This window comes from Engraulis encrasicolus, chromosome 18 (assembly GCF_034702125.1).
Source record: "Engraulis encrasicolus isolate BLACKSEA-1 chromosome 18, IST_EnEncr_1.0, whole genome shotgun sequence".
Taxonomy (NCBI): domain Eukaryota; kingdom Metazoa; phylum Chordata; class Actinopteri; order Clupeiformes; family Engraulidae; genus Engraulis; species Engraulis encrasicolus.
This window is the reverse complement of record NC_085874.1, coordinates 46,715,192-46,742,691: the sequence shown is the minus strand read 5'-3', so window position 1 is coordinate 46,742,691 and position 27,500 is coordinate 46,715,192. Positions and strand designations below refer to the sequence as shown.

The 27,500-nt window shown below is 43.8% G+C and overlaps 2 protein-coding genes across 2 annotated transcripts in view; both read left to right on the top strand.

The window, feature by feature from the left end:
* The window catches only part of akt1 (v-akt murine thymoma viral oncogene homolog 1), a gene marked incomplete at its 5' end in the record, with an annotated part of 33,616 nt that extends 32,530 nt beyond the window's left edge, over nucleotides 1-1,086 (top strand). The window contains one exon of the mRNA XM_063222211.1: nucleotides 486-1,086. Coding sequence (XP_063078281.1) covers nucleotides 486-565 — 80 coding nt within the window. The remainder of the gene's footprint in view (nucleotides 1-485) is intronic.
* Nucleotides 1,087-8,271: 7,185 nt separating this feature from the next.
* Nucleotides 8,272-27,500, top strand: part of cep170bb (centrosomal protein 170Bb) — a 59,098-nt gene continuing 39,869 nt past the window's right edge. The window contains exons 1-2 of the mRNA XM_063222210.1: nucleotides 8,272-8,361; nucleotides 21,266-21,403. Of these exons, the coding sequence (XP_063078280.1) occupies nucleotides 21,299-21,403 (105 nt within the window). The 5' untranslated portion in view covers nucleotides 8,272-8,361; nucleotides 21,266-21,298. The remainder of the gene's footprint in view (nucleotides 8,362-21,265; nucleotides 21,404-27,500) is intronic.

The following is a 27,500-nucleotide window of genomic DNA, read 5'->3' as shown; positions in this document are numbered from 1 at the left end:
CATTATGTCAAAGTCATAAACACTGTATGACTTTGTCTTTAAGTGAAATTCGGGTATAACAAAGACAGGCCGAACAATGTCAACTTTTCATGGCCATAAAACGTTTATGTCATTGACATTATGTTTATGACTAGTTCATGACTGCATTATGACACGTTATGTCATACGTACAGTATGACGCCCGGCGTCAAGTAAAGTGTTAGCCTACAATCATACAAACACAAATGCATTAGCAGAGGTAATATTGGAACTTACTGCATTGATTGTGATTTGAATGAGATTTGTGACTATGGTTTGCTCTCTTCTCTTCTCTTCTCTTCTCTTCTCTTCTCTTCTCTTCTCTTCTCTTCTCTTCTCTCCTCTTCTCTTCTCTCCTCTCCTCTCCTCTCCTCTCCTCTCCTCTCCTCTCCTCTCCTCTCCTCTTCTCTTCTCTTCTCTTCTCTTCTCTTCTCTTCTCTTCTCTTCTCTTCTCTTCTCGTCTGCAGATGACAGTATGGAGTCCTTTGACAGTGACCGGAGGCCCCACTTTGAGCAGTTCTCCTACTCAGCCAGTGGAACTACATAGCCCACCCCACCCCTCTCTTTCTAGCTAACTTTCTCTCTCTTCCTTTCTCTTTAGCCTGTCTATTTCTCTTTCCTTTCCATCTCTTTGTCTGTCTTTTTCTCTCTCTTGTTCCCTTTCTACCTGGCAATGCATCCCTGTCCCGGTCCTCCCCTCTGCTCTTCTTCACCCTTCTCTCCTCTGCCCTGTTCTCAGATTTATTAAATATCTTTGCTTGTCGCTTACCTTCTCTCTCTCTCTCTCTCTCTCTCTCTCTCTCTCTCTCTCTCTCTCTCTCTCTCTCTCTCTCTCTCTCATTCTTTCTTTCTCTCTCTTGTTCTTTCTTTCTTTCTTTCTTTCTTTCTTTCTTTCTTTCTTTCTTTCTTTCTTTCTTTCTTTCTTTCTTTCTGTCTTTCTTTCTCCTGTCCTTCCTCTCATATCCAATATCTGCTCTGACCATCATCTTAATCAGTGTCTCCAGCTTCTGCACTTCCATCATGATCTTCTCCTCCCCTCCCCTCCCCTCTCCTCACCTCTCCTCTCTTCTCCTCCCCTCCCCTCTCCTCTCCTCTCCTCTCCTCTCCTCTCTTCTCCCCTCCTCTCCCGTCCCCTCCCTTCCCCTCCTCTCCAGTCCTCTTCTCTTCTACCCCCTCCTCTCCTTTCCTCTCCTCCCCTCTCCTCTCCTTTCCTCTCCTCTCCTTTCCTCTCCTCCCCTCTCCTCTCCTATTCCGGCTCTTTATTTCTCCTTTCTCCCAGTGCTCCACTCCTCAGCTCCAGCGAGGGGCAACACTACACACACACACACACACACACACACACACACACACACACACACACACACACACACACCCCAGGAAGTGCCCCGCCGCAACGCATCCCCACCTCTACTCCCGGTCGTCATAGCAACCACATCTCATGCGGAGACGTCACTCTTCTCATCTTCTTCTCCTTATCCCACTTGGCACTTGATGATATATCATAGATTTTGTTTCTTTGTGTTTTCATTTCTCAGTAGTTCATCTTTGGACGACTATTTAATCGGAACTGACTGTCGATGTGGTCATCCTCTTAGCACAGACATCATTAGGGTACTGGTACAAAGTAACAGCATAACAGGAATATTTTGTTTTCAAGTTATTACTATTATTGTTTTTTTTTTTGTTTTTTTTAAGTAATGCCTTCTTCACCTGTCTCTCCTTTGTGGAGGTGGGCACGAAAAAGTGCCATCCCTTTAAGGACCATTTTAAAGGTCTGTGGGGGAGGTTTTGGATACTTATAAAGGAGAGCAGGGGTGCGTTCCAATATGCAACCTTGCTTCCTCCACTTGTGCTTGTGGCCTCGCCCCACCTCCTGGCCCCTCCTCCGTGGAGAAAACAATAAAGTGATCCCAATTGCAAATGAGAAAAAGACTTTACAATTGAGCTTTTGCAAGATATTGAAATATAATGCTGTTGTCATTGATGTCATCGTGACATATTACTTCCTGGTACGAGGCCACAGGCACAAGTGGAGGAAACAAGGTTGCATATTGAAACGCACCCCCAGTCATCAACAAACCAATGTCCCTTGAGTTCATTCAGTCCCCTATACAGGAGTTTATGCCTGTGAGAGTACCGCTCCACGCATACACAGATTGGTCACATTCACAAACATACTGTATACTGTATACTGCAAGCACAAACAACAGAAGTGATGTTGACCATCCTCTCAACACAGCTCTCCATTACCTTTTCATCTAGACACAATAGATTCGTTCAGCGTTGTGCTTTTATTTTGGGTAGGGGTGGAGTTTGTGTTTGAAAAAGAGTTGAAAAAAAAACCTAGACACTTGTCATGTAGATCAATCAATGCGCACAATCCCATGCACAACTTAATAGGATGACTGACTGGACACCAGTATGCAAAGCAAATGAGGAACAGGACATGCTTGCTGTGACCCCTTTAAGAGTGTACTGTGACTACTGTCACACCGCTGTGACGGGAATGTTCGGGCAGTGAAAGTTCTGGGCACCATACAATAAAATTCGGAATTTTAGAATTTTGCATTGTTATAGAACACATTCTTTTTATAGAAATGTTCAAGAAGAACCCACACTCTTAAAGGTTTTAAATAACGCACACAACCCTGTGTGGCCGAGTGCACAACCAGTACTTGCTTTTGGAAGGATCACAGCACAACGTAGGATACTGGCGGTGTCATGAAGGAGGCAGATAGCCAAAGGGCCTCTCATTTACATATATATCTTCCATCATGGTTTGACTGTACCGCGTCCCAATCTCAAAATGGAAGTTCTGGAGATCGCCCCGCGCGGTGCTGTGAATAATGCACCGTACGTACGTACCGCGCACAAATTTGACAAATTGACCCAGTGGGCAACTCTGGGCCCGCCCGTGAAATTAGGCTACTTGTTTTCCCCCACGTTTGCTCCACCCGCCGCTGTATGTATTGGCTAATCAATATGTCTAATGACTTGCAGTGATTGGCACCGCACGATTGGAGCATTCGGAGGGGAAAACACTGCATGGTCTCATGGGCAGGCCAGAGGAGCCGACTGAGTCAGTAGCCTACGCATGGGGACGTGTTCATACACGAAAAGTGCCCACCCACGCCAGAGATTCTTTAAGTATATAGAGATATGCCAACATAACAGGTTTCTACGGGCACCTAACGTGACCAGGTTCCGGTCTGCCTAAAGGGGCGTGTCATAATGCTCCTACAATGAATAGAACAGTCCTTAGGTCTGCCTAAAGGGGGAGTAGAACCCGGAAACAATGGGCCAGTGGAACCTCTCTCTTATCTACTCTCTCTGCCCACGCGCATGCGTACCCTGTAGTGCAGCCTGCATGTTACCAGCCTAAAATGTCCATATCTATTCACAAGGGTGCTCATGTTGACCGCTATGCTCCCGGGGGGATTTTGTAGTCACAGCATAGTCATGGAGTCTCTGGAGTCGATCCATCTGACTGAGGTGCTGTTTCCATGTAGCAGGATATTTCTTTTAGCAGGGTTTTTTTTTTCTCCTGTTGAGGTGTAAACGCAACATGTGAAAAAAAAATAATACTCCATTGTGACAAATGCGTTTCAGCCCCCTAAAATGTCCATATCTATTCACAAGGGTGCTCATGTTGACCGCTATGCTCCCGGGGGGATTTTGTAGTCACAGCATAGTCATGGAGTCTCTGGAGTCGATCCATCTGACTGAGGTGCTGTTTCCATGTAGCAGGATATTTCTTTTAGCAGGGTTTTTTTTTTCTCCTGTTGAGGTGTAAACGCAACATGTGAAAAAAAAATAATACTCCATTGTGACAAATGCGTTTCAGCCCCCTAAACAGGATATTTTTTTTCTCCTGCTTTTTATACTTGGATTTTAAATATCTGCTACGTGGAAACGGAAGGCCAAAACCAATGCAAAGCCAATGCAACCAGGAGAAAAAAATATCCACATATAAAAATATCCAGCTACGTGGAAACAGCACCTGAGCTAGTTAGTGATGCGTGCACTTGTACGGATGATGTGCTGTCTGGTGATTTTGCGGGGGTTTTTTTGATGACTGTGACTGATTGACGTTTGGACTTTTTTTTTTTTTGCTGAATACTAGTGTCTTAAGCTGTCAGGTGTGACTAGGGCCGAAGGGGGGGTGTAGGTTTTGGAGGGGAGATAAGAGTTACAAAACAAACAAACAAAAAAAACAGAAACAAAGCCCAGCAGCAACGTGTAAAATTAAGGATTTTAGTTTTTTTTCCCCTTTTGTACCATACACATTTTTGTTACCCAAAACAATGATACCCTCCCCCGAGCCTTTTGGTGAGGCAGCTGATCACCTTAAAAAATTCAAAAGAAAAAAAGAAATGTGAAAAGCAAACCTTACTGGTAAGATTAAATGCTCATTAAAAAGGGGCTTTGCAATGCTCTTGCCATGCAGCAGCAGGTTCAGCCTCACTACTCTGGCTGTGACTAGAGAGTGTGTCGTCGATATGTAATGTCATCAATGTTGGTCACGTGTGATTAACTCCACCGCACTGTGCTGTACAGGGACACTTATTCCCCCCCTCCCCTCCCCTCCCTCTCTAACGCCAGTGTCCAACTTGATATGGGTCTTCTCCTGACCAGACCCATGTCATGCCACCGGCACCCACCAGGGGGCATTCTTCTTCTGTACAGGCGTAATCATAGACATATTCTGTCTGTGTCTCAGATGCTGCACTTCTGCACTTGGGGCACTATGTTTTTTTAGTGCGTAAAGAATACGGCATACACACTAAAACATGAACACTGAAGTGCACAAGTACACCATTTCGTGATCCAGCCATAATAATGTCTATGGGTGTCGTCCTCCTTGTTCAGACTAGCACTCTCGCAGCCTTGGTAAGGTGTCCTGAGTAAAGACCTTTTCAGTTCACTTTGATTGCACACACACACACACCGTGCACCACACTTAGCAAACATCAATGGCCATTCTGAGGATGCACGTTTGTCAGTGTAACGCAATGACAATGACACCATAGTAGCACTTTGAGCACACTCCTGCATGGCTTACCACAAGGATTTTTAAGATGCCATCCATTTGTGTCGAAATGCTATGGTAGAAAAAAAATAAAGAAAGAAGATCTATTTTTGGCAGAACAAAAAAAGAAGAGAAAACAAACAAAATAACCGGCAGCAACCCCTATAGACCCCATGTGTCATAATACACTCTTAACTCTGTTAGCAACTCGCACAAGCTGCCAAAATGTTGTTAATTACCTGTAGTGTAGAATTTAGGCACCACACACACACCAGGCACACAGTAGACATTTTGAAGAGATACCGTACGTAAGTGAATGCTCGTCATTGCTTCTTTATCAGGTGCAGTAGTCAGCATTGTATATACGCAGTAGAGAACTCACCTGCTACAAAAAGCCACAATGATACTGTTGTTAGCTGATGGCTATGCATGTGGCTAACCAGTTTGTACAGATGGCACACACTGCCTGTGTTCTTGGAAACAAAAAAAGGAGAGGAAGAATATTTTTGTGTATACTCCTATTCAACCCCTCTGTCAGAACAAACGGAAAAAAAAAAAAAATCCTGCCCACTTATTCTTTTCTTGAAAGGCAATGCTGTCTATTGCACCTTTGGATAATAATGTGGATCGAATTTAGCTGTTTTACTTTCTGCTAGTGTTTTAAGAATCACACTTAAAGGGGCCCCAGCCAACGATTTTAACTGTATTAAGCCCCAAAATAGTGGCATACCCNTTTAACTAATAGAAGGTATGAAGGAAGGCCAAATCGTACAAATACAAAAGGAAGTGAAGGGGGCTCTGGCTGGCTAGGAGAGATCAGCCAGAAGACATGACGGCCTTACTATGTTGGGTAGCACTTAACTTGACACCGGTGTCATATGCATGTCATTGCAGTGTCATAACAGGGTCATGGCACCGTTATGCAAGTGTCTTAACTATTATGTCTTTGCCATCACCTAATGTCACTTAAGGCCAACAGTCATAAAATGTGTATGACATGGACATAATGTTTATGACTTATCTATGACTGTGTCATGACACTATTATGACACTGTAATGACATGCATATGACGCCGGCGTCAAGTAAAGTGTTACCCTATGTTGAAAACCCATGCTGACAGCACTTAGTCATCTCCGAGTGGAGATGAGGTTTTTATTTTTTAAATTTCTATTATTTTTTATTATTGCTTTCTTTTCTTATTGAAACATAATTTGTGAATTAATATGAATGTACATCGGCCCATTGATAATTCATTTTATTGTTTTTTTTTCTTTTCTTTTAATTTTGTTTTTGTTTTGTTTTTTTTAGAAAATGTGTTTTTGTATATTTAAATCCTTTCTATTTTGTGCGTTTTTATTGCACTCTTTGTTGTTGATGTTGTTGTTCGCTCTTGGAATTTTCAACCAAAGTGTTTAGGTTCACCACAGGGTTCAAAGTCAGCTGAGAGGAATACTAAAACACATGTAAGTTTCTTTTTTTTAAGTTATTTTTATTTGATTTTTTTTCCTCTTCTCCTGTCTTTCCATTGGCCGAGTGAGTGAGTGAGGTACTCAGACACCAGCTCTTGTGAATAAAGGATGTTTCTCTTCACTCTGTTGACTGCGTTGGCATTCTTGCATTACAACTTTTGTCCATTCTAGCCAGGAAATGAAAGTCTTTTTTAACTGTTGCTCGTGTTGATGTGTGAGTGGTGGTGGTGGTGGTGGTGTGTGTGTGTGTGTGTGTGTGTGTGTGTGTGTGTGTGTGTGTGTGTGTAGGCCTTGAAAAAAATTCACTGAAAGACAAACAAAAACACAGGCCTAAAAAAACTCATGCAAGGTTGTAAAATATGAATGCTGTACTGCATCAATGTAGAATTGGATAGCTGCTTACAATGCTATGGACACCATACAATTAAATCAGTTGTCAGAAAAGTGAAAAGGTGTATTTACATTTACAGGATTACATATAGGCCAGAATGTTTATGTACCGCGTACACTAATAAAGCTTTGTAGTGATATATTTAACAGCCTAAGCCTTTTGACCCGGGACACACCAGACCGATGTATAATCCCTGTATGTGTGTTAATGCCAGTTGACCAAGGTGGGCCTGTTAGGCCTAATAGTTTGTGTCATCCAGTCAGTCTAGTCAATGGTTGGGAGCAGGCTTCACTCAATTTTAATAAAGTGCTGTGAGGGTGCTGCCCAAATGATGAGCTAGAATACAGTAGGCCTAAAATGAGAGAGCCGCACCTTGCATAAAAACTATTTCCCCCCCTTCTATTGCCTACTGCACAGAAGCATTTCAGTGTGTGTCCTCTTCTGTGTGCAACAATTACATCCAATACCATGCCCTTCACCCTACATTCTCACTCAAACTCGTGCATGGTCTCAAGGTGCACCCATCCACCCACACCAATGCACCTCGTAGTATACAATATAGGCTACTAATTTTAGGCCTATATAACATAGGCCTATTGGCTTTTAATAAGTAGGCCTATATGACTTTTTTGTAACATTGTCTATTGACTATTGTAATGAGTAGACATTTGTTAATACTGAAATGATGCGTTAATGGAGCATATTAGCTATTAATTATCATATTACGTAATCATCCGCTCGTCACTATCATTGGTCACTGAGACAAAATGAACCTGGCCATGACATATGATAATTTAAAAGTAAAATTTTACATCCCTTCATTGCATTGTTTAGATATTACATACAAAAAATTATTAGAAACATGGGAAAAATGGCAAGATCAGCAGTTTTATGTTATTAATATGGATAATAATTCCAAAACGCGAAACAAAGAAAGGTGACGTCAGGATCAACACAGCTCGCTTTAACTCACGTGAGCCTGATAGATAGGCTACTGTTCAGGAGGAAATATAATCCCGTTTAACAACGGCACGTTTAAATCCCTGTCGTAAAACTGTGTAGAATTTACATTTATTCCTAGACTGTGTGAATTGGGGGGATTTTCGATGCCTGGCTGGAAGAGCTTGGCATTGCTGGCTCTGCTGAGCCTGCGCTAACCTGCGAGCGGTGCTGCATGCTCTCGGCTCTCGGGCTGGTCCAGAGCTGGTGGCGACAGTCTCTCATCGCGTCGGAGACACCATAGCAGGCAGCTGACTGTCGAGGACGAGGATCACGATGGGAGGATTCCTATAGACAAACCCCTAAGAATACCTGAGAGATAACAGACTGAAGGACGTGGATGATTGAGGTGTTGCCTGTTTGACACGTGTGGTAACGCATTTAGTGTCAATTCCACGGTGACATCATTTGTTGCTTGGTGGGGTAGCTCTACGCGGCATCTGGAATGTTGTAGGTAGGTCGCAAAAAATTGTACGGTCATGATGCTCGGGATTCGGTTGTGGTGGTGACTGAACGAATAGGCCGAATGTAGACTGTAGGCCTACGGTAGACTATGTCATTGAATGGAATAGGCGTAGGCGTCAGCATGGTGTCAATGGCACAGCATTGTAGAATAGGATTCCTTTTATTTAGACAGTGTAACCGACATGGAATGTAGTCGCGGGTGCTTCTGTAGCATTGCTACATCAGTAGCCAACACATTTGTAGCAATGGATTAGACTGAGGAAACGAGCTTTCCGTGTTCTGTGCCAAAATAGTCTGTTTTACATATGGATGTGAATGTTAAGGGCACCGTCGCGACATGTGGCATGACTGTTGGGCTGGATGACATCTCTCTCGGGCAAACTGGGCTGGGCAGAGGGTCGATAAGCAGCATCCTGCCTCCCACCAGGCAACACCAGTCGCGCAACCTGCTTGTTTTCAGTGCAGTGGGCTATCACATTCCACGCTGAGACGCACATTTACATTGGTTGTTGGGATGTCCGCAAGATTCATTGTTACAAAGGGAAAATAGATCACGGTTTTAAATAACATTTGTTTTCGCCAGATTGCAGCGAAGGCAGCGCACCGACTGGGATGCAAATTAAATAGTCAAATGAGAAAATGTAGGCGGTCTGTGATGTAGGCTGCCATCGCTATTCTGTTTGAAGGATTATCGCATTGCTTTGCTTACTACACTGTGGCATTTCACGTTTTTAAATCTGTGATTGAATGATGGTAATACTCATTCAAGCGAATGCTATTCCTCTGACCACTTCATCACCATTTGAATGGTTAGGGCCGGCCTATAGGCTAAGCATCAATGAGTGCAATGTGCCCTGTTGCACACATAGCCAGATCCTAAAAGAAATCGATTGTAGGCTATGTTGGCAGGGCATGTAATGACAAACAAACAGGGTTCTAATTTGTTTTGAATATGGTATGCTCTCTTCTAAAACTACCCTACTAAGGCAACTTCTCATTGAACACGTGCATAGCCTTGAACCTCAGTGAAATATTTGTACTATTCTGTCTTAGTTAACTTAATCTTAACTATCTTCATTCCAAAGGCTTTTTCAAATCCATCCCCTCCCTCCGTACAGAGCACGGGTGTTACCCATTCCATTTTACATTGTTATCCCATCCTTTGTATGCTTAGATGATGAGATTCATGCTCTGGAATAATATTGCAGGATTTAGGGATTTTCTCTGGCACCTCCACTGCAAGGCAACTGCAAATGCCATAACAGAGTCACAGCATTATCGCTGCATTGTCACAGTTCCCTTCCCTCCTAGTGCCTCCCAGATGATTGAGTAGGCCACGTGTCGACAGGCAAGTTGGCAGACAGACGGGCAGACATGCGAGCTCACAAACAGACACAGAAATGCACACAAAGCTGACTGTGTTGATTTCTCTGGAGAAGAGAAGAGACCTACTGTAGGGATGGGTGGTGGAGGAGGAGGAGGAGGAGGGGTGGAGGGATGGATGAATGGATATGTGATCCGGACCGGAGGGATGGAGGGGTCTGTGATGGGGGAACGGAAGCGATCAGGAGGGGCACAGGGGTGGAGGGTGGGGGTACAGAAGGATGGAGAACTGGATGTAATCGAAGGGTGGAGGGATGGAAGGGGGGAGGGGTGGAAGGGTGGATGTAATCGAAGGGTGGAGGGATGGAAGGGGTGGAGGAATGGAAGGGTGGAGGGATGGAAGGGGTGGAGGAATGGAAGGGTGGAGGGGTGGAAGGATAGAGGAATGGAACGGTGGAGGGATGGAAGGATGGAGGGGTGGAAGTGTAGGAGGGGATCAGGAGGGGGTGAAGAGATGGGACGGGATCAGGTGGGGCAGAGGCAGGGGTGAAAGTAGGCGGGTGCGCAGTGCACAGGTGCGCAGCACCGGTATGAAATTTACAGCAGGTGCGTAGTTCCGGTTAGAGAATAGATTTAATGCTGTTCAAAAACCCACATTTGGGAAATAAATAAGGTCTGTAGGGATGCACCAATACTGGTATCGGTATCGGCTCCCGATACTACTCATTATACTCGTACTCGTACTCGTCAAGCACTTGCCGATACCAGCTATGAGTACTACTGTACTCTGCCCTGCTAAGGCAAAAGGCAGTAACTTCAAATTTTTCAAAAATGAGTTTTTGTCATATTTGCAATAATAATCATCAGTTTTATCATGTGAACAAACATGGAGTTTGAAATCAGTTGTTTTGAGGGTAAAAAAAGGTGTAAAGTAAAACAAGCTGAAAATCCTTTGTGTAAACTAAGGCAGAAGACAGTAACTTCAGTTACTGCTTTTTGCCTTCTGCTCTGGACCTGCAGAATTCTGGAACTCTGATGTTCCAAACTGAGGCAGAACACAGTAACTTCAGTTACTGTTCATCTGTTAACAGTCAAAACTCCTTCTTTAAATTTCAGTCATGTAAATAATCAAAAAAATATAAAATGAAACTATTATATTATGAAACATGATCAGCCTGCTAGGCAATGTGTGTAACTACTATTTGAGGTAGTATGAAATACAAATACACACACAAAACCCATTTATAATTATATTATTATTATTATTAACAATTTATATTTTAATAAACATGACATTTTGTCATAATGACTCTAATAGTGTGTATACTGCTTAAATTATATGTGAAAGTTGTATTTGTTGCTTATTATTCAGATTTAAAATAGAAGTTACTGTCTTCTGCCTTAGCATGACTAATTGTCATTCCGGGGGCAATGCTAAGGCAGAACACAGTAACTTCCAAAAAAGGGTCAAAGGTTAACTATTTGTAAAATTATTTTTTATGAATAGATGTAGGCAGGCATACACTACAAACTGTGAAAATTACAGCTTTGTAGCTATAACCAGATTGTGGTGACATTAATTTATTTTAAGATAACTTTAACATCATTTTTCTCAGTTTCACACTCTGGTGAGTTACTGTCTTTTGCCTTAGTAGGGCAGTATTACTCAAAACAATGCAAAATCTTGTCATGTTCTGTGGACTTGAAATCAGCATGGAAAAAAGTGGCACCTCATACATTTACTAACATTTAAATCTACATGGAAATGGACAAGAAAAATATCACAGGTGGAAAAAAACAAGGCCATGCATTTATTTTCATTGTATTTTGGTGGTAAAAGGTATCGGTATCGGTACTCGGTATCGGCAAGTACACACATTAATGTACTCGTACTTGTATCGGTTTTCAAAAAAGTGGTATCGGTGCACCCCTAAAGGTCTGCTATTTCTTTAGAAAACACATACAACCACACTATGCCATTTTAGACGTCTAGACATAGTGTCATCCTATGAAGTCCTCCGAAAATAATCATGCAGCGATATAGATCTGTAATGCACATGTTTGTTTTGTTTGTTTATTGTTTTGTTCGTGGGTCGGTAGCAGCAGCGGTAAAAAAACAAAACTACTTTCAGCCCTGGGCAGAGGTGATTAAGGTGATGCCGGTGAGGAGGAGAGGGAGAGGGGTAGAGAGGTGGAGAGATATGATAGATAGATAGATAGATAGATAGATACTGTAGATAGATAGATAGATAGATAGATAGATAGATAGATAGATAGATAGATAGATAGATAGATAGATAGATAGATAGATAGATAGATAGATAGATAGATAGATAGATAGCCTTTATTGTCCCCGAGGAGAATTTTTTTCTCATGCCACTATGCCACACCATTTTAGATGTCTAGACACATGCACATGTAATGCACATGTTTTATTGTTTCGTTTGTGGGTCGGTAGCAGCACCGGTAAAAAAACAAAACTACTTTCAGCCCTGGGCAGAGGTGATGAAGGTGATGCCGGTGAGGAGGAGAGGGAGAGGGGTAGAGAGGTGGAGAGATATGATAGATAGATAGATAGATAGATAGATAGATACTGTAGATAGATAGATAGATAGATAGATAGATAGATAGATAGATAGATAGATAGATAGATAGATAGATAGATAGATAGATAGATAGATAGATAGATAGATAGCCTTTATTGTCCCCGAGGAGAATTTTTTTCTCATACCACACAGGGTGCAGTCTCCGCAGAGCAGTGTCCTAGAACACCTGTCAACTCGCCTGTACCAGGCAGGTAGACAGGCGGCATTCAAAAGATGAAGGGGGTGAGGAGCAGTTGGCCCTGATGGAACCTGCGGGGCGATGCTGTGGGGAGGATCACTGCACACATGCTCCTCAGTACCATTCTGAAGAGTCTCCATATGGCAACGCAATGTTGGGGGCAGATTCCCAGGCCATATGCATCTGCCGTTCATTCATTGCTGAAAAGACTCAACTACATCATAGCACCATTGCTATGACATGACTGAGAGCCTCAAGTAACAGATTGAGACTTGGTCGTTACAATTTTGATGACAGGAAGGTTATGTGATATGGGCCAGTGATGCGCGGGTCGACGAAAAAACAAGATACACCCGACCGCTTTTTTCCCTAGTCCGCCCGCTTGCCCTGCCCGCAAGAAATATTCATGAAAAATATTGACCCGGCCCGCTTCCCGACCCGCCTTTGAAAATAGTAGCCGTGCGTCTTTATGAACACCCTAGCGTCATTGGCAAAGCGCAATCACGTCAATAAAGCTCTCAGCATGGTTCACTGCCGAGGGGTCTGGATTCACTTCACATCACAGAAAATGCTGAGCTGCAGGTATAAGTTCGCTTAAATGGTTGATAGGGAACAGGAAGGCTATGAAAACACCCATAGTGGCAATGTAGCCTACAACACCTTCTCTTCTTTTGGTTTGGTAGGCTACTCCTCTGCTCTGTCCTTTTCCTGAACTAAAATTGGTTTCGCTTTTTCCTATCCCGAAGTTGAGGGACAGGGTGCCAAGGCCACCCCCTCCTTCACCAGAGACCAAGCGGTTAATTTGGGAGTTTGGGAAAGATAATCGCGTCACATGTGTGTGCACAAACCACAAACGCAACCTGCGCCGCCTGGTGCCACTATAGGCAACGCTTGTCTTTCTAGCGCAAATGATAATTTAGCCCACACAAAGCGTGAACTTTCGTAATCTTAGATGACTGCAATGTAAAGATCCATACATGATCACGTAGGCTGCAGAGCCCTTCTCAACTGATTGACATGGTGCACTCACGATGCTATAACGCGACATGCCCTGTCCAACAAAAAGTAGCCTAGTCTATGTTGAATAGGCTAGATAACATTTTCTCACAAATTATTATTTTCTAATATGAGCATTTCGACCATAAATGTTTGTCTGTTACCCAGACTACCAAGTTTGCTCTTCATACAATGCTATTTTATTATTTAGGCTATTTATTAGCCTATTTCTTTTAAGTGGCGAGGGCATTGTTCTTCCACTGTAGGCTAAATTACTCAAATGAGCACTGCATTCAAATGGAATAGGCTAATAATTTGGACATTGTAGGCTATAGGCTATAGTAGCCTATTCTATTTCGACAATGTAGGCATAGCCACTCGAATCCCTACCTGTGGAGGAAATTAATCTGTATGTTGGTGAGCAGACGGAGCCAGCCGTCAAGTGGATTGCCTCGTAGTCGACACAGGAAATGAAAACAAACTCTGTAAGCAACACATGAGTGCGAAACCATTACAATTGTATAAGAAAATATGTAGGCTATATCCATCACTGCACTGTTTAGAGAGCACCCTCTGTGTTCTTCAAAATGCACTCAATGGTTGCACCTGCTGCACCAGTTGCGCGCAGAAGATATTCGGCCGACGCAGGGGCCATTAAGTCTCCTGCAGAGCGCGTGGCACCATCGTAGTTATTCAGCCATATAGGCCTAAACTTTGATCTATTTCGCAAAAAATGTCCCTGTCTGCTAAAGTAAACTATAGCCTATTGGCTATAGCCTACTTTAAAATTCGGCATCATTTCAAAGGTCCTGACCGACCGCACCCGACCCGAATTTCATTAAAAATAATATTTCATAACCCGTGCCTGCGGTCGACCGCAGTTAACTGCAAGCGCCCGCTGATTTCGGGTCAGCCCGCGCATCACTGATATGGGCTCTGCGCAAAGGGGTTAAAGATACTACACATAGAGAAGAAAACGAGTTTGCTCAAAATGCAATTGCTGTATATTTGGGCCCGGGCTGTACTGTGAAAAAAAAAAGATTGTGACAGTTTGATAGATCTACATCTACAATGGCATTTTTAAAGGGCAGAGATGTTTCACAAACTGCCTTGATATGCTTTATGTCACTTTGGCAGAGAACAGACAGCATGGCACAGCTAGCAGCTGATGGTTGTGATTATTGTGAGTGATTAATCTGCAGTCCCCAGTGTGTGTCTCTACGGTGCCCAGCCGTCCATCCTGGCATTGGGAACGCAGCATAGCCTCTTACTGCAGATGGGGACGCTGGCGGGCCTATTCACTATTTGCTGAAAATACCCAACGACATCATAACAACATTGCTATGAGATTGCCAAGAGCCTTAACTGACAGATTAAGACATAGCTATTACAATTTTGGTGAGAGTAAGGTTATAACATAGGCTCTGTGCTAAGGGGTTAAAGAGCATAGCAGCAGTAGCAGAGCCTAAGTGGTGGCGAGGAGAGAGACGTACAGTAAGCTGTGAGATTAAAAGAGGAAAATATGTGGGCTTCACTGATGCTGTGACTGGACTGGCAAAGCCCTAGATATCCCCTCATGTGTTGACAGCTTAACACGTACATAGACACAGACACAGACACGCGCACACATGCACATACATGCACACGCACACGCACACACACACAAGTGCAGTGCTTGCCCGAATAATCATCATCACACAGTGTCAGTGTTGTCATGCTGTGTCTGTGTCGCAATGTGCTGTGCAGTCCAGTATCCACCTATTATGAAACATTTTCACATGGGCAGGCATAGAGACAGAGTCGTAGTTTGGCAACAAGCAACACAGAAAACACAGAAAACACAGTTGTGCACATTGTTTACGTGTTTATATTTATTATGTATTGAGTCCGAGGGTTCAGGGCCCTATTGAACCTTGGGATCATGGCAGCACTTGAAACTGAAACACTGTCTGTCACTACAGTTTTCAGCAACATTAGGACGTGTTTGGCCGTGGGCCCAAACAGACTGTGCTGTGCAGGGCCGTATTAAGGTGGCCGGCGGCCCCTAGGCTACAGGTTTCTGTAGGCCCACAGAGGGCAAATTTTGGGACAATATTACATAGATAGTGTCATAATTCTAAGACAGGAGTTTAGGGCGGCATGTCTGCAAACTGTGGAGAGGAATTTTGCAATACTGCATCAGTATTTTTTTCCCCTTTTGGCCAATCGGGGGCCCCCTGGCATGTGGGGGCTCCCTAGGCTGCAGCCATATCTAGCCTGTGCATTAATCCGGCCCTGGTGCTGTCGTGGATGTGGAGAGTGAGATTGGAAGAGGGTTGTAAGGGCTGGGAGAGGTGGAGTGGGGGTTGTAAGAGGTGGCGGAGGTGGATTGTGGGGGTTGGAAGGGGTGAGAGAGGTGGAGTGTGGGGGTTGTTGTGGGCAGATGTTCATCCATGTAGACAAGCGGGAAGGTCTCACAGAGAACAACATCATCTCAATGGTCACTTGACATTTAAAATGCAGCTCAACACTTTTTTTTGTCAAATGAATGTGTCATAGCCCCGTGTAGCCTACACGATTCAGAATGGGGTCGACCTCCCCCCATAGAGAAGTATTTGATTTCACCAGAAATGTTGTGCATTTGGTTGTACATCAGAGTGGGTCAACTGCCAAATAGGGATACAAACGATTAATCGACTTTAATCGATCAATGCGTTAATCGATTAAAAATATTAATCGCAATTAATCGACAATTCAACTGACAAGACACCCAGGTGAAATGGGCATGTGAAGAGTGTGTGTGAAGAGGGGTGTGAATAGGGTTAATATTTAAATCACCTTTGGATTAAAGAATTGAAATAGAATTCATTTAAATGTGGTATTTTGGCTAAATTTTTATTTAAAATGTTTAGATTTAGTAGTTTTTTTTCGAGAAACATTGAAATTTCGGGGGGGAAACGCCGCTTATCAATTAATCATAAGTTGATCGATAAAGCTATCAACTAATGATTAATGAATTAATCGATAATTTGCATCCCTACTGCCAAATGATATCAGTATAGTCAGGTGTTAGACTGCAAAGCAATAGAAAAGAATAGAACAGGATTGAGTGAATTATGACCTGAATTGTTAGATTTATTATTGTATTTATTATTATAAATTGGCAATGCATACAGGATGTGCATGTGCAATTCCAGTAATAACAATACATTGTCCAGTGAAAAATGTTTAGATTGTCCTTCAGTGACTCCACAGTTGCCTTTCCCTTCAGAGTCATACAAGCACACGCAAACACATGCACACACACACATGCACGAGGACACACGCACACACACACACACACACACACACACACACACACACACACACACACACACACACACACACACACACAGATACAAAAACAGAGGAAGTTGTTGGAAATTGAGTAGGCTTACGTGTGGAGAATTCTGTCTGTCTCACTGAAGCTAAAGTGGTTCTCCCTCAAGGTCCGATCTGTCAGTTTCTCTCTATCGTACACATGTATGTTGTCAGAGAGAAAAAGAGAGGGAGAGGGGGAGAGAGAGAGAGAGAGAGACAGAAAGGGAGAGAGAGAGAGAGAGAGAGAGAGAGAGAGAGAGAGAAATGTACTGTTTGCACAAAGCCATCACCATCCCACAGCAGTGTATTGATGCTGATCTGACCAGCGGCGTCAGAACTCAAGCATGGCATCATCTGTGTGAATATGGGCATATCATGTCCTAAACATGCTGACATGATCCAGAAGAGATGCAGCAGCAGCATCTACAGCTCAATATGCTCCAGGCCGACCGACCTTGCAATAACTAGTGTTGCACCGATACCGATACCAGTATCGGCTGGGGCCCCGATACTGCACTAAAATGGTGGTATCGGTATCGGCCGATACCAACAAATAGGGCACCGATACCATTTACAGATGCTCGTATGACTCTTAAACACAGCCTTGATCTTAGTTATTTTATATCATAGGTATTTAAAAAGTATAAAAAGTTCTACTGGAGTAGGCAGCAGCCTGACAAAGCCATAATAGCAATGATGTTACATCCAAGTAGTAGCCTATATAACTTTTCATATATATACTGTATATAAATTTCAAACAGAGTAGTATCGGTATCGGCCGATACTGCGCAGTCGGGTATCGGGTATCGGTATCGGGGCTAAAAAATGGTATCGGTGCAACACTAGCAATAACCTTTAGAATATTTCTATTGCTCTCTGCTATTCGCTTCCATGCAGTGAAGATTCTTCACCATTTCGGGATAGGGCGAATTTTGACATTCCAGTTTCTAACTTCACAAAAGCAAGGCAGAACTGGCATGATAAGAACTTGAATTTAGTCAGCAACTGGATGATAAATGTCAGATACATGGCCAACTTGGAACTCTCCACAGCTCGAGCACATCGGGCAAAGCCAGAAACTGTGGCTGCTTGGGGACATTTTGTTTGTGAACTGTCTGGACTTCTTAGAGGCCCTTGAGTTAGGCCTGCACCCCTCCTTGGACAACTTTCTTTGGTTACAGGTTACAGCACCATTGGATGACTTCCTCCCCCCCTCTCTTTGTCCACTATTCCCTGACTTCATGTTATGAGGATGACGGTTTGTTTGTCTGTGTGTTTGTTTGTTTGTTTATTTTTTTGTTTTTAAAAAACCTAATGAAAAGTTAATCACAAAAAAACAAAAGCAAGGCAGAAAGACTTGAACGTAATCAGGGTGTAACATAGTGAAATGTTCTTTCAAACAGCTTCCTTGGCAGAGGTCTGCACTCTCTGAGTGGATTAGTTTACCAGTATATTTTAATGCATTATTGAACCCCATGCTGAATATAGGTAAGATTCGTTATGTGCAGTGATGTGGGGTGTGCTTGAAAAATATCTAAAATATAATTATACTATTCACGTTGATACTACAAACTGTTAGTGAGTAAGACTTTCTGAAAGTGATTTACACTTGAGGATATTCATACATGTAGTGCTTCTTTCATGGATCTTAGATGGTGCAGAGCATTGATATGAGGATACTGGTTGCAGCAGCTTGTACGGGACACTGGCAATATAATGTCATTGTATTATTCTATATTATGTGAGTAACACCTTCAGAAAGTATTTTGAGGATATTCATACACGTAGTCCTACATTGATGGATCTCAGATGGTGCAGAGCATTGAGATGAGGTTGCAACAGCTATGCGGTGACACCAGGGGAGCCGACAGGGGGACAAAGGGGTCTGTTGTCCCGGGCCTAGGCAAAGGTGGGGCCCAGAATTAGTTCCTCACTACATTGTATGTATTGATGGGAGGGCCCTTGATTACGATTTTTGCCCGGGGCCCGGCCGAAGCTGTCAGCGGCCCTGGGTGACGTGACAATGGCAGGGTGCATCCCAATATGTGACCTTGCCTCCTCCACTTGCCTCCTCCACTTGCTTCTCGTCATGATGACATCACTGACAACAGCATTATACTTCAATATCTTGCAAAAGCTCAATTGTAGAGTCTTTTTCTCATTTGCAATTGGGATGGTGAATGAAAAACAGTCCCTCAAAAGTTGTTGTGGCGAGGCTGACAGCTGGGAAACTTTATCGTTTTCTCCATGGAGGAGGGGCCAGGAGGCGGGACGAGGAGACAAGCACAAGTGGAGGAGGCAAGGACACATATTGGGATGCACCCGCAGTCATCAGCAGTTGCGCAGCTAGATCCGGAGCGAGTGGCCACCAGTGCTTCCTCTCCTCTGGGAATGCATTGATTAGCCCTAAAATGAAGACGCCTGCCTGTGCTGTGGCGGCCATATTGGCATCGACCCCTCTGTTAAATAGTGGTGATTGGAATGGACTCAGCCCGGTCATTTCGAGGTAGTTAGGGGGAGGGGCACCAATTATAGCTTCCCAGCTACCACTAGTAAACGCCAGAGCCATGGAATTAAGAGTTGTGACAGGCAGGGAACAGGAAGTCGGTTGGTGACATGATTCACGAAGATTCAAATTCTTCTAGGCAGCGGTTTAATGTTAGCTAGAAACTAACGCATAACCACTACAACACTAACCTGGTCCCATCCCACAATACCATTTAATTTCATATTTATGGTCTGGCATTTGTTTGCTCTGAAGCGATAGCAGGAAGCAGGAAGTTTGCACTCAGTTATGGTTTGAAATTATTGGACACCTCTCACCCAATCGTCGGCAGTTACAACAACATAGCGCAGACCAATGGCTCTGGCGCAGATGTGTACGTCATTGTCACGAGCGTCCTCCCCCTTTCGCCCACACGTGGGGCGCTTATTCGCTTATTGGCTTTTTTCTGGGGGGGCCTTGCAATCAGAATCCTACTGCTCCAGGCACTCCACAGAGAAGCACGGCCAGACTACCGTAGTGGAGCCAATCCTTTGGCGGAAGTACGTAGGATGGCTCGCGAGGCTACTACAACACTACTAACATTGCTTTTCGAGTAGGCACGACACAGCTCAATTGTAAAGCAAAAAGTGGCGGCCAAGTCACGCCGTGTCGAGCTGTAGGCCTACCAGAAAGCCGGCAGTGGAAAAGAGGCATTAGTGTCAAAGGCTCCGTGAGCCACCATTGCTGTGTAAAAAATGGACATTTAAGGTCAATGAGATTGGCTGAACTCTTGCCTCCATGGGTCTGGTAAATGCTAGTAAGTGGTTGGTTGATCAGTTGTCCTCGACCTGAAGGGGCCCGGTGGAAAAACGCAAAACAACCAGTGTTGTTGTCTCAAGCGACAGAACTATGCTCATTTCTTTTTTTTGGGGGGGGGGCTCAACTTTATTAGGACAGGATACTAGTGAAGAGTAGGACAGGAAATGAGTGGTAGAGAGATGGGGAGGGGTGGGCAAAGGACCCGGGCCGGGAATCGAACCCGGGTCAGCCGCATAGCAGGCGAGTGCCCTACCACATTGGCACGGCAGGGCCAGAACTATGCTCATTTCAATGGCATGGACTGTAGAACAAATGATGATAAACCTGTGTTGATGTGGCCTCGCCCTGTGTTTCATTTGTGTGCATGTCTGTACTTGTCTTCCCCTGTATTCCATATGGAAAAAAACTGGCAAAGAACTCTGGAGCCCCCTTTTGGTGTTGTCTCATACAGAATTATGTGTTGAATTATATGTATGAAGCATAAAAAGAAAGAAATTGTATCATACACATTATATGTTAATGCCATGATGTACAATTTGTGCTTTATTCATACTAATTTCACCAAACTCCAAAAGGGCCCACTTTCAGGAGCAAATTTACCCACAAAATGTATATTATCTGTTTACACTGTCATATAAAAATCTTTTAGAATTCATAAAAAACATGTAAAACTTGTGTATAATTTTACAATATCCTCTCCATATGGCATGTGTGTATGCAGGATGCAAAGAGCGTTCTAGGCTGAAATGTCACTGACACATGTATCTTTATCAATGTGTTGGACATTGTTGCAACTATACACTGTGCCTAGATGTCTTGCCTATTATCCAATTTGCCTTGTTACCTTCCTATTATTTAATGTTGCTTCTATTACCTTGTGTTTGACAATGTTGTCAGTGTTGCAACTGCACACTGCACCTTGAGGTCTTACGTTTACTTTTTGCTACTTTTTAATGCATTGTCCTCTTCTTTACTCTTTGAAGGACAATGCTATCAGTGTTGCAACTGTACACTGTGCCTTACCCTGTTCTTGTTTAAATTGCTCCTTGTAAGTCGCTTTGAACAAAGGCGTCTGCTAAATACTAATGTAATGTAATGTAATGTACAGTAGCTATGTCCGTGTCTTCCCCTGCATGTGTGTGTGCAGGATGCGCAGGCTGTTCTGGGCGGAGCAGTGAAGATGAGCGTGACGTCATGGTTCCTGGTGAGCAGCTCGGGCACTCGCCACCGGTTGCCACGGGAGATGATCTTCGTGGGCCGCGAGGACTGCGAGCTCATGCTGCAGGTCAGCCTCTCTACTACACTATGGGTCTTTCGGGGGGTTTTTCCCCCTTTTTGGGGGGTTTTATTGCCTTTATTTGACAGGATAGTGAAGGTAGTGACACAAGGTGAGTGGGGAGGGAGAGAGAGAAAGAAAGGGAAGGGTCGGCAAAGGACCCGGGACGGGAATCGAACCCGGGCCGGCCGCATAGCAAACGAGCAAACGACCCATTACGGGTCTTTCTCAAAGTGAAGTGCCCCAGCCCTGCTAGGACGAGTAACACCCATTCGTGCCCGGTGTATCCAATTATTTATTACACTTAGAACTAGTGATTGGATACTCTTTGGTAGCCTGGCTCTCACGCAGACCCTTCGTGCTTTGTGCATCTTCGTTAAACTTCGTGAGCTCGCACGAGGGTCTGGAAATCTTAGACGAGCCCGAACAGCATTCGATGTTTCATGGTCGATCCAATCAGAATCACGGGGCAGGGTATATACAAGTCAGTGGTTGAAGTAGTAGTGATTCAAAAAAACCCATGTGAATTCTCCAATCAGGTTCGAGCTGTTTTGAACACACCCGAGCCTTTCCAGAGCTAAGCAATTGTCAATGTTCCAGATGGGTGGTAACAACCATCGCGAAAGAACCAGGTTAACTCTTTGGTGAAATCTGCGAAAAAAGGCCATTACTCGTCCTAGCAAGGACAGAACACTTCACATTGAGAAATTCCGACCATGTTTCTCAACATGGGCTATACAGCCCCCCCAGGGGGCTTTACGTAGCCATTTTGGGTGTTGATAAGGACACAGCTGAGCTGGAGCGGCGGCTGTATTGCAAATGGAAGACATTTTAAAGTCGATTAATCGATTAATCGTTTGCATCCCTAGACTAGAGAGAGGAGATCTGACACACGTGGCTAACAGCTCTGAAGAGATCAGAGACCAGATCTGATTGGACCGGAGGGAGGGGGGATGTAGTACCTCAAGGACAAAGTGTCATTTTCTCACCATGTGTTCAAGCTCTCTCTGTATGTCATGTCTAACATAATATTCAAATCTCTGTCCCTTGTTTCACAATCTCATTTTCTGTGTAATATTGTCCTGATGTGATTAGAGTGGGTTATAGAGCAGAGTATTGTTGACCTGCTTTCCCTACCCACTGCCTGTGGTGTCTCTCTATTCATTCAGCTGCACGGACAGATCACGGTTATTGATGGTTGCCAGGAAATTGCTCAGTGGTTGCTATCGGTAACCAAAGTGGCCATTTTGGAGTTTTGGTTGTCGTCATGCAGGATTGATGAATGGATGGATGGTCGGACGGACAGCGGACAGAAACACAGACAGACAGACCTCCCCCCTCCTCCCATAGATGTAGTTGTTTGATTTGTAGATCAGGTCTCAGATTCACAAGTGTTGGTTTTGCGGTGATGCTGTCACAACGTCCTCAGTGTAAATGACATAAGGCAGGGGTGTCAAACTCAAAATGACCGAGGGCCAAAATCAAAATCTGGAACGAAGTCGCGGGCCGAACTCAACCATTACTTTTTATAAATAGACTAAAACAGTGCATGCATGTTCATACTTAAGTTTAAATTTCACATACACTCTTTCCCATCATATTTGTTAGTTAAAATGTGTCTGCACATCCTGTGACACAGCAAATTTCATGTTTAACTCGTGTTGCGCTGTAAACTAATGGTGTATGTGGGACAACTGTAATATACATTTGAAATGATCTCGCGGGCCAAATAAAATGGCTCCGCAGGCCAAATTTGGCCCACGGGCCTGAGTTTGACATCGCTGACATAAGGTGATTGGCGATTGTGGAACATTTTAAAGCCATACGGTTTTTAGATGTGATAGTAGTTGATGTGTGCTGTACGTCCCTCTGTAATGAATGGCATAGTGTGTTACCTAGCAACTAGAACACACATGGTACTGCAGGTGTGTCAGCACTTTCAGTTCACAACAGCAGCTCAAATCAGGATCCGAGAAATCTCAAGGAGATGCAGCACAGATACAGCAAGTTACACACACGCACATACACACGCACACACACGCACGCACACACACACACACAGAACAAAACAGAACAGTGAGATACTGTAGTTTAACAGTCACAGAGTAGAGAAGATAGACAGTGCATAGACGCAAACAGAGACAGACATACAGAGTAGAGGGAGATGGCGTGTTGAGGAAAGGTGAATAGAGAAGAGTGGAGGAGAAGAGGAAATAGGATGGAGTGGATGCAAGACACGCGCCACACACACACACACACACACACAGAGAGAGAGAGAGCGAGAGAGAGAGAGAGAGAGGGGGGGGGGGTGTTGTAAAGTGTTCTGACGTAAGGAAAGGAAAGGAAAGGAAAGCTGAATGAATGGAGAGGAGGAGGCAGGAGGCAGCTGCTGGCGGGTCCTGTGCTGTGTGTTTGAAGAGGAGGGCTGGAGTGGATAACGAGATGAAGGGCTGTTCAGGCCTCTAATTACCTAGTGGTGGCCGAGGCCATTAGCAGTGGTGCCATATTGGACCGTTTCCCTGCCCAATTGGGCTGCTTACTGTAGGATGGCCGTGCGCGGGTAAAAATTGCATTTAGCAGTTTTTAGCAATTTTTGCCATAGAAATCAATAAAATTGGGCGGGATTTTGTGCTTCTAGGCAGGTTTTGAGCATTCTTTGGGTTGGAAATCATCAGCCTCATCTGGCAACCCTCTGCCCATTAGCCCGCTGGATGAGGAGGAGACATACAGACACTAAACAAACAGGCCTAGGCTGTGCAAGACACCTGAGAGAGGACCTGCCAGATTTGTACTGTACACCCCAATTTGAATTACTACCTTATTTTTTAGTTCGTTGGTTCGTTCGTTCGTTCGTTCGTTCGTTCGTTCGTTCATTCATTCATTCATTCATTCATTCATTCATTCATTCATTCATTCATTCATTCATTCGTTCATTCATACATTCATTCATTTGTTTATTTATTTAGTCTATGTACTGTATCTAGTATGTTCTGTTTGCATGTATATTTTATCTTATTTTATTTTATTTGTATGTTTTGATCACAATAACCCAACTCTATGATATAGTATGATTTGGTTTGTTCCATGGCAAAAAATAGAACATTTCAATCTGTGCCATGAAATAACCAAAAAAAAAATCCAAGCATTTCAAGTTCATAATTTGTTTGGTTATTTGGTTGCAAACTACATCCCCCTCTGCACATTTATGGTGAGATGTGTACAAGCTTCCTGTGAAAGCACAGTGCCTGTCCAGGCCAGCTGGAATGGCCCGCTTGTGTCTGGAGAATAAACTGCCTTACCCCAGCTGGACAGAGCATTCTTTGACTACGGACTGAGCATTCTAGAACCAGCATTCTTTGACCGTGGAGCATTCTAGAACTGTCCGTAAAGCTGCCAAGACTAGGATGCCTGTTATATTGTGCTCAAAGTGACTCAGTGTCATCTGCGTGTCTGTCAGTAAATACTTGTGCAGATGTTGAACACATGAGCTCCCATGATATAGAAGGGATTTGCCGCTATGGTACATGCATTCTGGGGAAGTGCATCATTGCTGCTAAAACGACGAAGACCGCTGTTGTAAATGATGGTTGATCATATTGCGGTGGTCATATTGCCTGTCATTGGCTCATGTGTACAATATGAGCTGCGGTATACCCAAAACTCAAGGGCGGTACTTTTCTTTCTTTCTACAGTAGTGTTGTATGTCGGATCGCGAGCATCTCCTCCTCTGCTCTGCGTTTTGCACCTTCATTAATATTGTAAACATCCCTATAGTTGAGCTGTTCTATTTCTATATGCTGTAGAGCTCTACTGGAAGGCCTCATTCCCCTGCACATATGCTGTCGTTTATACGGCACTGGGAAGAAACCTGGTGTAGTGATGACCCTCTTTTTAAAAATACCCCAGATGTGCTAGTGAGTATCATTGGGATGGACTTGCTTTCATGGTGCATTGTCTCTAGGACAAGACAGTACCATTGAGTTGAGCCCTAGAAGGTGGGCATGTGGGCTATTGTTGGATATCTTTGAGAAAATAGCAGCCATAGTCCATGTAGTGTGTCCTAATGTGTAATACTCATACCTTGGTATATTTGCCTTTCATTCTCTCTCTCTCGCAAGGTGTCCAAGTGTATATGATATGTTAAAAAGGTTTGGCCTAGCCCCAGGGCAGACTCTTGACATGATGTGTGTGTGTGTGTTGTGTGTGTACTCTTAAAAAAAAAAAAAAAACCTTCTTTGCATCTGCCCCTGTTGTTCTGTATATTTCCTGTGCACTTTGTATTTGCTTGTGATGTTAGATATGATTATGTCCTCTTTTGAAAGTCGCTTTGGTTATAAAGCGTCTGCCAAATGCAATGTAATGTAATGTAATGTAAAAAAAAGTCGGAAGACTTGCAATCAAATGTATACAGTTCATGTCAATGATGCCAAATAATGCTTTACAGTGGCCATGCAATTGTGTTTTGCATCACATGGGAGTGAGCGTATGCAGGTCTGGAGAGGTAAAGCATGTACACTGTAAAAGAACCATACATTTAATGTTACTGTCACTTAACACTTACAGAGTTGATTTAACACTTTCTAGAATCTACATTATTTTTTTAGGGGGTTTTCAGCTTTATTTAGACAAGACAGTGAAGAGTGGGAGAGGAAATGAGTGGAGGAGAGAGAGACAGGGGATGGTTCGGAAATGAGCCGGGCCGGGAATCGAACCCGGGTCGCCCGCATAGAGCTTGAAAGTCCCGCCCCTTAGTTCCGCATTTCACGGGACCTAAGCTGACCATCTAACAACATGGTAGCGAGAAAATATCTTCCGATCTCAATGATTATATGCGCTGGGCTACAAATATGCTGTTTAAGAGGCTAGATAATGAATATTCATATAGAAGTATCAATGTTTTGTTCCGAGGTCGTCTGCATGAAAAATGTTAATAAACACAGCTCTCCAAAAAGTCAAGTCAAGTCAAGTAGGTTTTATTGTCAATTTATTTACATGCACTGGTCATACAAAGAATTTGAAATTACATTTCTTGCTTTCCCTTGCAGACATAGACTAATCTGGGTAAGGACATAGGCAGTAAGTGAAAGTGAAAAGTGAAAGCCCATTGGGAAACTCCAACTCCCATTGTCATTGTCATTGTGACACAGCACTCCACAGCACACAAGTGAACACTGCACACTGCACACAACGAAATTGCATTTATGCCTCACCCGTGCAAGGGGGCAGCCCTCAGTGGCGCCCCATGGGGAGCAGTGCGGTGGGACGGTACCATGCTCAGGGTACCTCAGTCATGGAGGAGGATGGGGGAGAGCACTGGTTGATTACTCCCCCCACCAACCTGGCGGGTTGGGAGTCGAACCGGCAACCTCTGGGATGCGAGTCTGACACCCTAACCGCTCACCCATGACTGCCCTAGTATAGACATAGACAGTACTTATACATGGACATAAGACAGTATGGACATAGACAGTGCTCATACAGACATTTAAAGTGCAAGACTGGACAACAGAAGACTTGTAGAGAACATACATTAAGAGGAGGTAATTGTTGTGCTTTTCCTAAAAGTCCTTTATAGCGTTCTGACATAGTAATAGTAGCATTTTGAAGAAAAATAAATATTAGAATAGGTCTATCAAGTACACCAGCAGCAGTGTGTGTGTGTGTGTGTGTGTGTGTGTGTGTGTGTGTGTGTGTGTGTGTGTGTGTGTGTGTGTGTGTGTGTGTGTGTGTGTGTGTGTGTGTGTGTGTGTGTGTGTGTGTGTGTTTAGTGCAGGTAGAAGGTGCGGTGTGCGTGTGTCTGTGTGTGTATGTGAGGTTAGGGGTTCGTACGAAAAATTCAACCAAAATATCAGAAACAACATATGTGGAGCTCGTGGCACAACTCGGAGGGGATCGAAATATCATTTTAATACCGCCATTGGATTACATGCTACGATTAACGCCGTTGAGGTCCCATGAAATCAGGGGAAGTGACGTCACTTTCAAGCTCTATAGCAGTCCAGTGCTGCCCAGCCGACTAAGCCACGGCTGGGCCATCTAGATTGAATTTTGTTCCAGAATCTGTAAAGCCTGGCTCAAACTACACGACAATCGCTGGAACGTTACC